The 15,278-nt window shown below is 46.8% G+C and overlaps 1 protein-coding gene across 2 annotated transcripts in view; it reads right to left on the bottom strand.

Annotated features, from left to right (window-relative positions):
- The window catches only part of LOC119654351 (zinc finger protein jing), a 296,569-nt gene extending 290,137 nt beyond the window's left edge, over positions 1–6,432 (bottom strand). For both annotated transcript variants that reach the window (XM_038059694.1, XM_038059695.1), the window contains exon 1: positions 4,652–6,432. In XM_038059694.1, the coding sequence (XP_037915622.1) occupies positions 4,652–5,361 (710 nt within the window). In that variant the 5' untranslated portion in view covers positions 5,362–6,432. The remainder of the gene's footprint in view (positions 1–4,651) is intronic.
- Between the last annotated feature and the right edge of the window lie 8,846 nt (positions 6,433–15,278).

Genomic DNA, 15,278 nt, shown 5'->3' with positions numbered 1-15,278 from the left:
AAGCGGCTAACCGTTGCTTTTGATGACAAGTCATCTGCTACAGGTACAACCGTATTATCTTTCAAGTGGTCTATCGCTAGCCGATACTTTCTCCCAACTTTCTGACAACGTTACAATTCCAACAATGCAATTGGACAAACAACGCCTCATTTAAGGAAATGTAAGAGTCACTCCAGGCCTGGGAAGACATGTATCATTGATCCACAGTAAATACGGCGAATGGGGAAAGACTTCCCACTGAAAAATGTCACAATACACTATTTTCATTTTCTAGCCAATAAAAACCAATGCACTCACTCTGGCGCTTTGAAGCACCAAGTTAACTTATTCCCCTCACCATGCTTGACAGTTGCATATGTCACTAGTTTTAAACTGCTTGTTGGCTTACTTATCCACATAATGCTGAAGTGAATCTGTCCGCCCGTGGATGTCGCGACATCTTGCCCCAAATGTCGTTGCGTTTTCAAACGAACTTTTTTGTCTGGTTGCGAATTACGTTACACCTTTCGAATTGCCAGCTTCCGCTTCCGTTTCAATTTATGTCGAACTTAGCGGGTTACTTTATGCCATTGATGATTAGGTGGACATTTTTGCCTAGTTCACCTAGTTATAGCTGTTAGGGGAACAGATTTTTAGAGCGCTTAGTTAAGCGGTGGAGCGTTTCCTCAAAACTGTGTTTTATAACTTTTCTCCACGATATAGGGTTCGACCGATTGCTCTGAAATTTTGATCGTAGATTCAGCACATGTGCACTTGTAGAATGAAGCAAAACCATTCAGTTCTTTTTTCCGAAACAAAATTAACGAAAAAAATAATGAAATTTGAAAGTTAATTTTCAGACCTCGTCAATGTGGTCAGTATTACGCTCGCCCGAGATTATTACCCTGATTTGACTCAGGTACTCATTCACAGCTAAGTCGACTGGTGTCCGACATCCAGTTACGATAACAAATCCCTCTGCCACCAGTGAGATTTGACCCGCGACCTTATGCTACGACAGCCGAGCGCTCTAACCACTTGAGCTATCTGGACACTAAATGGGTCCCGTAAGCAGTTTATAAAGCATGTTGATCTTCTATGTTTAGGAATATCGTACGTAGTCCATTCACTTTTTATCGAATAAATTCAAATCATTTCCTGCTTGTCAGGATGGAAATTTGGGGGCTAGCAATCTGCAAATTTCGAACCACGCCTCGGCCAGAAACTGACTTTATTGTTACGACCTTCAGATACTAAAATGGTTTTTGAACTTCTCAAAAACACTTCTTTGTTTCCAAGGCAGAAAAACATCTCTTGTGGCGAAAAGTCGATTTATTACAACAATCCTAAGCGTAAAAAATTGTGAGTAAATCTCGGTCAGCCATCAACATTGATATCAAAACGTAACGTGCATGGAGACAAGGTTCTTTTCCGTATTTGGTGGGATCAGGTAGGGGTCGTGAACTATGAGCTTCTGAAACCGAATAAAACATCATCATTACAAACAACAATTAGAGCATTTGAACCAGAATCTGATGTAAAAACATCCAGCAATTGCATTCAATCGGCGAAAAGTACTTTTGCTGCATGACAACCCTAGGCTACATGTTACGAAAGCGATTAAAGAAACCCTGTTACATTTTTTTCAGACAATCGTTTAAAATTAAGGTCGTATTATTTAAAAACAAATACCAATTTAACCGCCTTTCATTATCCTGGACCAGACGAAATTAGAAAAAAATCCTTTTTCCAAGTGCAAACCAAGACCTGACTATAATTAATTGCACAAGATCATATGTACGACGCAATATTCGTCCGACAAACGATCTTAAACGACAATTTAAGATAATTTCGGAAATACAAGAATTTTCCTTGGAGATTTGTCAAACGATTTTAGAGGAATCCCCAATGCGTTCGGGGCGGAACAGAAAAGTTGCCACGCAGAATCATGATCAAAACCAGACTCTTATTGGTAATCCGCGAGAGTGGGTCCGTGTGATTTTATACATCATTCCATACAACAACTTTCCCACCCCGCTGCGACAGCATTGCGTACGAGGGGAGACCCATAAATTCCGGGAATTACGCTGTGGTGGTGAGGGAGAGTGGGGGAACCTATTGTTTGACCACATCGCCGTTAGTGTTACGCCACCTGCGTCAGTGTGCGAAGTTGTGTCCCTGTGAGTGCATCGATTCGCCTGTGAGATTTTTTTTAGTAAAATAGTTTTTTACATTTTGGCGAAAACGTAATGGCAGATTGTCGAAAACAACGCGCGGCTGTGAAACTTTGTTTCCTGTTGGGGAAATCCGCCGCGGAGACTACTGTGACGCTTAAGACTGCTTATGGGGATGCTGCTTTAAGTAAAACCAGAGTTTACGATTGGTTTTCACGTTTTAAAAAAGGAGAAATATCTATTGAAGAACAACTTCGTTCAGGACGCCCCTTAACGTCAAGAACTGATGAAAACGTCGACAAAAACAATGCCCTCGTTCGTGAAGACCGTCGCCGAACCGTTGATCAACTCTGTGAGATGTCAGGAATGTAATGAAGTTCAATTCAGAGAATTTTATCCGAAGATTTGCACATGAGAAGGGTTGCAGCCAGATTCGTCCAGCGCCTTCTCACAGACGAGCAAAGGGAGCGTCGACTTCAGGCATGTTTCGAGCTTAAAAATCAGCTCGAAGAGGACCCTGAATTTTTTTCCAAGGTGACTACTGGTGATGAATCGTGGTGCTAAGGATACGACCCCGAAACAAAGCAGCAATCAAGCCAGTCTAAGACAACTGGCTCTGCTCGTCCCAAAAAAGCTCACCAAGTGAAGTCAAACATCAAGACAATGCTCATTTGTTTCTTCGATTGCAGAGGTGTTGTTCCAGAACCAGAAGTTCTACTTGGAGGTTTTGAAAAGATTGAGGGAGAGTATCTGGAAGAAAAGTGCAGATCTTTGGCGCACAGGCGACTGGTTCTTCCATCGTGACAACGCGCCGGCCGGCCCACATAGTCCATAGTTTCTGTGAAGCAATTTTTGACCAAAAACGTCATGACACCGATTGTCCACCCCTCATACTCACCGGATCTAGCCTCTTGTGACTTCTTTTTGTTTACCAAACTCAAAAGGAATATGAAAGGAAAGCGTTTTGCCACTGTAGAGGAGGTGAAACAAAAATCGCTGGAAGGCTTAAAGGACATCCCGATGAGTGAATTTAAAAAATGTTTTAAACAATGGAAGAACCGTTTGGAAAAGTGCGTTGTAGTCAAAGGCGAATACTTTGAAGGCGATCAAAATTTGGTGTAAAAATATTGAGAAATAAAGAAGTTATGACGAAATTCCCGTTTTTTTTTGGGTCCCCCCTCGTACAACGTCAACTTTAGTGTTCCGAGTGTAAACGATATTAGTTTTCTGAGAGTTAACAGTTACAATCTGTCATTTACCTTAATTAGTTATATGCAAATAAATAAACAAAACCCCGATTTGTTTGGTTTTTTTTAAAATTAATTTCTTTTTTTAAATATAATTTTTTTTTTTCTAATGAAAAAAGTCAAAAATTTTAAATAAAAAAAATCAGTCAGAAACAGAAAAATCATGATTTTTATTAACGCTGTAGAAAACTAAGCAATGTATCGAAAAAATGTTTACGTCTTATTTCCATTGCCATTTAACAGAATCTGTCATAAAAGGATATTGAAATCGTGCCACGGAAACGACTTTTTACGAGTGGCTTTCCGCTTTCTGTCCGATTATATTTCAAGCTATTTCTTTCAGCTTGCCTTTGATGCACTCCCACTTTTAGTCAACTCCATCCACGATTTCCTCTTGAAAGGCTTCAATAGCATCTGTAAAGAGGTGTGTAGCAAGGCAGAGCCACTTTGAAGCTAAACCCCATTCACTGCTGGCGAGAAATAAGGCTTGGGCCTCATAAACTCGACCAAAATGAGCTTCTTAGAACCTTCCCTCTTGAATCAGAAAGGTTAAATGTTATCCCACCAAGTTGAAAATCGAAATTAGATGAAATTTGAATCTTTCTAGTTCTTAGTTTATTTCCTGCACTGTTGAGTCTCTCACATCAGAGAATTTTCGATTACAATATTGATCACAGAACGCGTCCTTTTTCTAACGAGGAGACAGAACAGAACTTATTAGGCTACCCTGGAAGTGCTCGCCAAAACTAATTAAGTAAGATTTCTGAAAATGGGCTTCTGGAGATAAACAATGGGAGGAAACCCCTCCCTAGTAGGTGGCTGTGGTCTTGGGGCCCCACCAATGATAGCTCTAATCGCTTCGTCTTTCGTTTTCGCATCCTTCCAGCGTGTCCCTGTGCAACTCGGAAGAAAAATGATTTTGTTCTAAACGTGAATGCAAACAAAGCCAAGTCTCCTGAGGATATACTTCAATTTTCCCGTGCAGCTCAGGGGACACACTTAATTCGCAGACCAGTCCCTCTTCCTTCTTTCCCACGTAACGTTGGAATATTCCAAGCTGTTTGCAAGGATCCATGCTGGCTTACTCCAGAATAAGCTTACAGAACGGGAGCTTTGCGCTCCTTGTCTTGCCCCCTTTTCCCTGAATACTAGCCCAAAATTGGCGTAACTGGACGCGCTAATGGAACGCGAACTATCCCATTTGGGATGATCCCGCGGGCCTGCAATATGTTGACTTCGGTTGTCACCTACCTGTCAGACGACTCCGAGGAGTCATATCGATCCGAGCATCTTTTCTTCTTGGCGCTGGGGCCGTCATCCGTGTCCTGGCCCTGCTGCTGTTGCTGTTTCTGCTGTCCAGGCTCCGAGGCACAGTTCGCCACTGCCATATCCACATTGGCGGCGGATGCACTTTTCGAATCCTTCTTCTGTTGCAGTTTCGGCCCGTTGGCTGCACCCGCACCAATTGTTGTTTGCAGCGCAACGCTCTTCACTTTCTGCGGAACAATCTTCTCACTTTCAAGAGCGCGAGGTGCATTGTTCGGTTTGCCCGCGACCGCGACTCCGACACCTTCACTACCGCCAGCAGCAGCCGTCACGGCCGCGGCCGCGGGCCCAGCACTCGACGCGGCCGTGCCCGCTCCGCCCTGGGGCTCTGTCATCCCCTGGGACCCTACGCTCGACATCGTCAATGCACTTTTGTTCTTCAACGATTTCGCGTCCAAAAGTTTCTTGGATTGTTGCTGCTGCTGGCCCGTAGCCGTCATGTTTTGCTGTTCTCGACTCACGCGCGTTTTCACAGTCTCAGCACGATCCGATTCGCCCGACGCACTTTGCACTCGACTCTGCAGCAACGAATTCACACATTTTCCCGATTTTTCACTTCCACTTAGGACATTTTCATTGATTAAAGTCGCGACAAATTGTTTTCGATCCGATTCCGAACACAAACCGTCTGCCATCTTGTCGTTGCCACTCGGGCCGAGCAATCGGCGGCTGTCGCGCGGGTTCGGCTAGTCGTCGCGGTCGTCGTTGTCCGTTTTCCTCGTCCTCGGCTGCGCTGCAAGGGGGGAAACACAAGCATTTGATCACGGACGGCGGCGGCGCGGCTCGCGCGGCGCTCACTGCTCACGACCGTCCACGACGGCTCGCACGGACCAAGCCACGAAACCGCACGTAGCGCACAGTCGTCGCAAGGAAGCAGGAAAAGCTCACACGAGCAGGAGCGGCCCAAATTCTGTTTGTTTACGCCACACTCGCCACACTTTCGTCTCTGCACTGACTTCGACGGAGGACCGAGAATCCCGGGCGCGCGGATCACTGCACACACGTTGCGACGGCTGCGGAAGGGCACGAACACTGACGACAGCCACCACGACGGCTGTCACAGCCGCACATTGCCATTCCCATTACACGCTTTCCAGCTTCCAGTATGTAAGCACACTACGATTATGTATTCCAATAAGAACCGCCGCGCTCGTTGTATAAACAAAGCTGTGCGCACGTGTGAGTAGGCCCGGGGCGGGCGGCGCGACGGGCAGCGCCAACAAAAAAGTACATAAAACAATTAAGAGCGACGGCCGTCGGCGGCTGTAGCGATGGAGACGGTGGCAGCCGTTCTCCGCGACGCGAATGCACTTGCGGGGCGGGCGGCGCGCGGCTCCCGTGGCTAATGAACTCTTCCGCGGCTCTGTTTTGATTGTTTTTTCCTCGCCCCGTCGCCGACTCTGGACGCACCTTTAGTCGGATTCCGGGAACACGATGCTCACTGGCGCGGGCTGGCCAGCTCACGGTCTAAACAAAATCACGTTTTCGTCCGCCAAACTTGCGGCGGGTCCGAATGCAGGCGGTCCGCGCGAAACTCTGGTCCAATTGGGACGGCCAGGCAATGGTGGAAAACGAAAGTCCAGGCACTTTGCGTCGCACTGCACTCATCCATTCATTCCGTTCTGAGCATTTTTGTTTACCGCAGCGACGAGTCCACCCGCACAAATCGTCTGTCCTCATTCAAGTCCACTTCCAAAGTGACGGCGAATTCGGCTCCGACTGAGCGCATTTACTGCAAGACAGTCGTTGGCCGTTACAAGAATGAAACCGACAACACTTGCACTGGCAAAAGGGGGAACCCAAGGTGGGAATTCTCGTCGAGAGCGAACGTTCTTTTATTTTCACTTTTGCCCGTTTCGCCTCTGGCGGCAGAGCAAGTCACGCCGAGATGGGCCCACCTTTTACCCATCGAACGAACGGAAAGAATGTAAACATTTAAATGTCACTTGATCAAGTTCTAATGATTATGACAACGAATTTATGCAAAACAACTTACAAATCTTCTAAGCATACACTGCCAACCACGCAGCCAATGTTCGAACCACTTTCGATAAATGGTGAATACTCCTCAGCGCTCCCAGTGTCATCTATCAGAACGTAGGGGCGTTAGTGCGACATTTATGAATTGAAGGCGGTATGCAGAGTAGGGAAACAAAGCCTACCAACAGTAAACTACAATTTTAATGGACAAGCACTTCATTCAATGGATTTCAAGAAACTTTGAAAGCAAGCAGTCAACCAAAGTTGTTGGCATGGAGTATATCATGAACCAACATTTTCGGGGTCGGGTAATGTGAATTGAACGGGAATTGGTAAACCGCGTCGCTCCGAGTGAGCGCTGATTCGGTTTGGAAGCTCTGGGATTAACTAAACGTAGGTCAGGCCTTGAACAAATTTGCTCCCGAACACCCGTTCGTAACTATTGTGACTCGTTGCCTAGCACACGATGCGCTGGTGCAGATTACATCAAAAAAAAAAAACAAAACCGAGGACGTGGTAGGGAAGGAGGAAGAACTAGTTGCTTTTGGACGCCGTACGAAAATGCCTCACTCGTCGCAGTCTATGGCCCTTATCACATTTGAAGAGAAAAGGCTTATTAGGAAAGACAAGTCTGAACGAGGCTTCATCCAGGTAAATCTCAGGCCACAAAAAAAGAACAAACGCAAACAACCCGCCGAATCGATAGAATACCATTTGCCTAAATCCAAAACCAGGGATCTGATGGAAGGGCATGCCGTAGATTCGGGCAGGTAGGTCATGAAGAGAAGACTTCCAATGGAAAGGAGAGCTACGGTCTCTACGGGGACGACTTTCTAGTGCAGTTCGCTGCGGACACAACAAATGACCTAGCGCCTGAACAAAATACCTAACCTCATGGCATGTCGATTTGTCAGGTATCGCTGCCAGCTGGATTCGGAATCTTACCCAAGTTCGGACTCGGGTTCAGGGCCAAGAAGATGGCTTTGTCTGAATTCGGTTTTTAGGGATAACGTTTTTCAACGTGGTCAAAGGGTAGTGTAGGTCCCAGGGCGAAACGTGGATTGGTACCCACGATGGAGCATAAAACCTGGGAAATGCCTGCTGAACCAACACCAACAGCTCTACTATCAAATCCTATCTCCACCTCCACGTGGTGACCGCTAGGAGCTTTTTCTTAACGAAAAGCTGCAGACGAAGAAGAATGAAGGGGACAAATTGTACCAACTGGTCCTCCAGGTTGGGGGTTGGGTAGGACTGACAACCCTACACAGAAAACAACTTGTTACGAAGCCACAACAGGAGCCTCGGACTAGACGGATTACACAACGACGAACCCGGCAACGACAAAAGAAGAACGATTTCCGCATTTTCCCATAGAACGTGCGCTCGCTGTACAGAGATGAAGCTGGTGAGCAGCTAGCCGATACCCTGCCCCAATATAGGGCTGATGTAACAGCGTTACAGGAGATGCGTTGGACAGGGACCGGTTTCCTGGAGAAGAGCCGCTACACCATATATTATAGTGGTCATCCATTAAACCATGTGCTCGGAGTAGGTTTCTTAGTTAGCCAAAAAATTAAACCTGCTGTTATCGGCTTTGAAAACGTAAGCGAACGGCTATACAATCTGCGCTTGCGAGGCAAATTTAGAAATATAAGCCTCATTAACCTTCACGCCCCTACAGAGGAGACTGCAGAGTCGGGGAAGGATACCTTCTACGAGGCAGTAGAACGAACCCTCGAAGCCTGTCCCAGATATGATATCAAAATCATACTTGGGGAATTTAACAGCCAAGTAGGGAAGGAGTCCGTATTCAGGCGATACGTTGGCTCCCATAGCTAATATAGGAATAATGATAACGGACTGCGGATTATTTAATTAGCAGGGTCACACGAAATGGTTGTTGGAAATACCTGATTTGCGCGGAAAGCAGTCCACAAACATACATGGGCCTCTCCAGACGGGACCACTTTCAACCAAATTCACCACGTGTTGACCGAACGCCGCCACCTCTCAGCCTTGATAAATGTCAGAACATATAGGAGGGCCAATAACGACACCAGCTAGAATCCCCTCTGACAATCAGGTGAGAGTTAACACTAAAGCCATCCACAACACAGCCTTCCGCAATAACTATAAGAGGGAAATGGATGCCGCAATAACCGCAGTCAACAAAGGACCTGAAGATGGAGCATCAAACTTCACAGATGGAAAAAGGAAGCCTGGGAGAACCAACAGGTCTGTGAACTCGAAAAGTACAGGAAGTAACCGCACCACGCGCGGAAGTTTTACGAGTACCAACAAGTCAGCCAGATGGAGCCTCATACACCTCGATGCTCATTCTGCCGAAACAAACAGGGGAATCTGATTTCCGACAGAATGGGCATATTGGAGCGATGGGTTGAGTACTTTGATGAGCTACTGAACAACCAGAACATCGGTGAGTTGGAGGTCCCGCCAACTGAAGCCGACGGACAAATACTACCACCCCCAAGTATAGAAGAAACAGTCCGTGCAATTCATCGGCTAAAAAATCATAAGTCGCCAGGAGCCGATGGAATTACAGCCGAATTGGTTAAATATGGAGGCGACCAATTACACCAAGTGGTTCATCAACTGATGCTCAAGGTATGGGACAGCGAATCAATGCCTGACGATTGGCAACGAAGCATTATCTGTCTCATACATAAAAAGGGAGATATCACACAGTGCACCAATTATAGAGGTAACACCTTGCTGAGTACCATCTATAAGATATTCTCCTCTATCTTGCTAGGCCGGATAGCCCCATACGCCCAGAACATCATTGGCCCATACCAAAGAGGCTTCACTCCATACAAATCAGCAACAGATCAGATTTTCCCTCTGCGGCAAGCGATGGAAAAACTGTTGGAATTTGGACAACAGTTGCACCATCTATTCATCGACTTTAAAGCCGCCTATGATAGCAAAGCCATGGTAAAACTGTACACGGCCATGAGAGAATTCGGTATCCCGACGAAATTGATAAGACTTATTAGGCTGACCCTGACCAATGTGCGAGGCCAGATAAAAGCAGCAGGATCACTCTCAAGACCTTTCGACATCAACAACGGTCTACGACAAGGGGATGCCCTACCATGCGTCCTCTTTAACCTGAGCCTCGAGAAAGTGATCCGTGATGCTGAGGTAAATGCAAGAGGTACGATCCTTTTTAAGTCCACCCAACTACTGGCCTATGCTGACGATATCGACATCATGGGAAGAACCACCCGAGACGTACAAACTGCCTTCATCCAGGTTGTGGATAAAATCCGGCTCAATATGTTACGATGGGCGTGTCACTTAATCCGTATGGATGAGGATGATCCCACCGGGAAAGTCTATAAGGGCAATATCTATGGTAGAAAAAGAAGAGACGAGGCAGGCCCTGCCTAAGATGGAGCGATGGATTAGGTCAGGACGCCAGACAGCTTTTAGCGATATCTAATTGGTGGACCTCGGCGCAAAACCGGGATGTCTGGAGTTCCTTCTTAAGGCAGGCCTAGACCGGATACCGGTTATTGCGCCGTTGATGATGATGATGTTTTTCAATGTCTGTTTAATACTGAGTTAGAGGATTCTGTACTCTCACTGCAAGATCGATGGGGTAGGTAGGTATCCGCGGCCGCTCCGAGGAGCCCAATTAGCACTTTGGTGCGCCGTTTTGATACCACAAACTCCTAAGACCGTAACTTTTGTTGTGAGAGCAGGGAGGTAGAGTCCAGCCGGCTCGGATCTTCAGAGTCAGCCCGTAGCATTCACGAAAGAAAGCAGCTCTCCCACCTTGCAACTCTCTGGGGTCCCCAAAGAATGGTTTACCCAGTGTCCGCAGCCTGACCCTAGCTAGAGCTGGGCACTCGCAAAGAAAGTGCATGAGGGTTTCCCTTCCTTCTCCGCAGCTTCGGCATGCCGAGTCTAGCAGCATGGTGAATGCATTTGCACGTGTCTGGCACCGGAGCTCTCGTGATCGGGCTATATTATAAGCGGGCCAAATTCTTCTTGACTTGGCACAGCTCGTAAGCCTTCGCCATCTTAGGCCCGCGGTTGCTAGGTAGTGGGTGGCGCAGCAGGATTGGCAGCATTCGAAATTTATTTCGAATGTTGCGAATGCGAGCGGTTAGATGACGCCACCGGCGCTCTCCACGCGTTTTAGAACTCGCCGCAGGAGTAGGGAGCCAGCGGTGAAAAAATGCCGTTGGTTGGAGGCAGAGAGACCGCATGGAGGACAACCGGTCTCTTATGCCTCCAACCTTGCCTGCGGACAGAGTGCTGTACCTGCGACGACTTGTGAAAAGATACAATTCAGAGTGTCGTTCACGATTCATCAATTGTTTAATAAATAGGGTTTGGAATAAAACGATACACTTTGTTTGACTCGGAATTAGGAACGAGACAAGTGCGGGTAGACTCGGCCCCCGACAGCCACCAGCGGAACACCGACTGCATTCGCCGAAGGACTGCCAAGAGGAAAGCCTTGCCTGGCAAATTCGTCAGCTCGCTCATTCCCCTCTATGTTCCTATGCCCGGGAAGCCAGAGGAGAGCGACCTTGAGCGTGCCGCCCAGACGGTTCAGTGCGTCTCTGCACTGCCACCAGCCTGGAAGATGTCGTCGCTGAGTACAAGGCCTTGATGGCCGTTTGGCTGTCGGTCAGAATGGCTATGTTACGCTTGGGGCTTAAATCTCGCCCCAGCCATCGACAGACTTCCAATATCGCCAGTACTTCCGCCTGGAATACACTGGCGAAACCTGGGAGACCATACGACTTGGATACATTGTGTGTATTCCAGAAACCCCCCGCGCCGACTCCACAGGTCATCTTTGATCCGTCCGTAAAAATACTGTATCATAATCTTGCAACACGCCGCCGATCTTCCACTTCGCCCTGGTTGGAAAGTCTACAGCAAAGTTTCTCGTGAAGTTCAGTTTGCGTGTGGCATAGTCCGTAATGAATGCCCCATCTAGGATGTTTCTGTGGCCGTCGGACTTCGCTGCCCAGCATCCGGACTCACGTAGTCTGACGGCACTGCACGCTGCAACATATTTAATGTGGAGGTCTAGGGGGAGAAATGCAGGAGTACATTGAGAGCATCTGCCAGGCAGGACTGCAGAGCCCCAGTAGCGCCTGCACACGCGGTTCTTTGAATCCTATTAAGCTTCGTCCTATTGTAGTTTTTCTTCAAAGCTTGCCACCATACAATAGAGCCGTACGTTAGGATTGGACGCACTGCGGCGGTGTGCATCCAGAGAACCATCCTCGGCCGGAGACCCCATTTCTTTGCAAAGGTTCTCTTGCAGGCATAGAAGGCCATACAGGCCTTTTTAACCCTCAGTTCTACGTTCAATCACCAATTTAGTTTTGGATCCAGGATTACACCTAGATACTTTACATTAGAGGAAAGAACCAATCTTTATTCATTCAGCCGTGGTAAATGGAACTCAGGCATCCTTGTCTTGGTGGTAAATAGCATTAGTTGCGTTTTGGTTGGGTTTATGCTGAGTCCGCATCTTGCAGCCCACAGGTAGATCGATACTCTGGAAGATAATGTCTTGGCATGGAGAGGCCCACCTTGGGAGAATTGGGCGAGAAGTAAGCCTTTCCTTTGGAGCAATATCATCATCATCACCAACCAACCAATCCACATTTCGCCCTGGGACCTATACTACCCTTGAAGCAATATGCAGCGGTTTTTCAAGCTGAAGTATATACGCTCCTAAGGGCGACAACCTGGGCAATTGATGAGCGATTGAAGAACATCGCAATCTGCAGTGATAGCCAGAAGGCGTTGAATACTCTGGATACCTAGTCACTGTAATGTAGAGGCAAATGGAATCCCGTATGACTTACCAAAAAGGGTTCCAATTTCCCCCATGCCGGATCGGAATCAGCAATTGAAGTATCAGCACTAATCCTGGGAGAGACATAAGACCGTTATTCGACCAAGTTTGTATATTCAGGTTTTCCCCAGATCCAATTCGAAACCAATATAAAGGTTTTACTTAACAGACAAGACACAGCAAGGAACTATTACACGCACAATTAACGAAAGGCCTCGAATACTCTAAAGCCTTAAGCTTTGGTGTTTAATTGTGTTATATGGTTCACAAAATCAAAACGCCCAAGTTTTAAAAATAAAGTTAGTCTTCTGTTACTTGAACAACATTAACAATTTATTTCAATTCAAGTTTCTACTTATCTGATAAAATCCTTAATTTACATCTATGGTTGCTATTCACCCCTTGGTGCAATGTAGCGCGTCAGCCATAGCTACACGCCATCGTATCCGGTCCCCTAGAATGGGCTTCAATTCCTCACACTCTTCACGTCTCTACGAGACGCCCAAACTTCTTCTCTGCGGTTATGCGTTAAGTTCCCTTGACCCACTCATCGGCCATCTAGGAATAATGGATTCCACTGAATGGCATACCGAGCAATGGCATTGTTGCCTCTCCTTAATTTGTAACCCACCCCCTTAATTTGTCTTTTCCCACCTCCGCATTACATTATGCACGGGTAACCGACCAAGTTCTCTGTTCAAAATATTATCAGGCCGAATCTTCCGATGATACGTCGCAGACCGATGGAGCTTTCAAGTGGTAGTTGTGGTAACTTTCCATATGTTACTCCTATACAGCGGCATAGAAAAAACATTAGCACAGAACAGTTCTAAATTGACCTTGATGTTGAGACAATGCATTTCCAAATTATAGACGAGACAGCGAATACGGATCTAGCACTGTTGATCTGTCGGGCGACATCAAGTTCGGTGCCGTCGGCAAAATTGATCGACGCCATCGATGCTCTGCCCATTAGTAGAGTTAGGGAAAATACGATGACTCGCCAGACTGAGAACCTTGTTTTTCCTAGTGTCTATCTTCACTTCAATTTCAAGAGAGGCATTCCAATCCCGGAGCCATTTGGCCAATGTCCATAACCCGGTGAGAAAGCAAGCAGATGTCATCAGCGTCGTGTGATTAAGTGACTCGCCCACCGTAACCTATTGAGCCGGATTTTATCCACAACCGGACGGTCATAGCTCATAGATTTCATCGTTATGTAGGCTACGGAATCGTCCATCCTCATGTACCCCTCTTATAGGTGTCGCGGAGGGCTGTGTGGTGGATGGCTTCAGTATTCACTCTCACCTAATTGTCAGAGGGGATTGTAGGTGATGTCGTAATTCGAGCTCGCAGCACTATGCCAACGAGATAGTGGTCCAAGTCTATATTGGCCCCTCTATATGTTCTGACATTCATCAAGGCTGAGAGGTGGCGGCGTTCAATCAGCACGTGGTCAATTTGGTTGAAAGTGGTCCTCTCAGGAGAGGCCCACGTATGCTTGTGAACCGCTTTCCGCCCAAACCAGATACTTCCAACAACCATTTCGTGTGATACTGCTAACTGGATAATGCGTAATCCGTTATCATTGGTATCCCTATGTAAGCTATGGGAGCCAACGTATCGCCTGAATACGAGCTCCGTCCCTACTTGACTATTGAAATCTCCAAGTATGATTTTGATATCATACTTGGGACAGGCTTCGAGGGTCTGCTCAACTGCCTCGTAGAAGGTATCCTTCTCCGACTCTGCAGTCTCCTCTGTAGGGGCGTGAACGTTTATGAGGCTTATATTTCTAAACTTGCCTCGCAAACGCAGAGTGCATAGCCTTTCGCTTACGTTTTCAAAGCCGATAACAGCAAGTTTCATCTTTTGACTGACTAAAAAACCTACTCCCAACACACGGTTTACTGGATGGCCGCTATAATATATGGTGTAGCGGCTCTTCTCCAGGAAACCGGTCCTTGCCCATCGCATCTCTTGTAACGCTGTTACATCAGCCTAATATTAGGACAGGGTATCGGCTAGCTGCTCAGCAGCATTCGGTCTGTACAGGGAGCGCACGTTCCATGTGAAAATGCGCAAATCGTTAATCCGTTGTCGTTACCGGGTTCGTCGTTGTAAAATCCATCCTGTAACATCGGTTTTCCGTGTAGGGTTGTCAGTCCTACCCAACCCCCAACCTGGAGGACCAGTTGGTACATTTTGTCCCGTTTTTAGGCGCGGGAGACTCGCCTTCATCCTTCTCCGTCTGCAGTTTTTCATAAAGACAGAACTCCCAGCGATCACCACGTGGAGGTGGAGATAGGGTTTGGTAGTAGAGCTGCTGGTGTTGGTTCAGCAGGCGTTTCCCAGGTTTTATGCTCTATCGTGGGTACCAATCCACGTTTCGCCCTGGGACCTATACTACCCTTTGACCGACGTATTATTTGCCCTGTTTATAAAAATGGTGGTAAACCCTGCTTCGAGAATTATAGTGGGATATCATCGTATTGTTCATGTGTGAAAAATAATTAAAAGAAGACTCGGATCCTTCTCAAGAATAATGGTTGGAGAATATCAGGGGGGATTCCAACGTACAGAGTCAACGATTGATTAGATATTGCAATTTAAATAGATGGGACAAACCTCTACACACTAATTGAAGGAAGCGGTTTCTCAACCGAGACGAAGGCTTCAAAAAAAGAAGAAGAGACAGCAAACTGTAGCGCTAAA

The sequence above is a fragment of the Hermetia illucens genome, chromosome 4, assembly GCF_905115235.1.
Source record: "Hermetia illucens chromosome 4, iHerIll2.2.curated.20191125, whole genome shotgun sequence".
Taxonomy (NCBI): Eukaryota; Metazoa; Arthropoda; class Insecta; order Diptera; family Stratiomyidae; genus Hermetia; species Hermetia illucens.
This window is presented reverse-complemented; position numbering and strand designations above follow the sequence as displayed.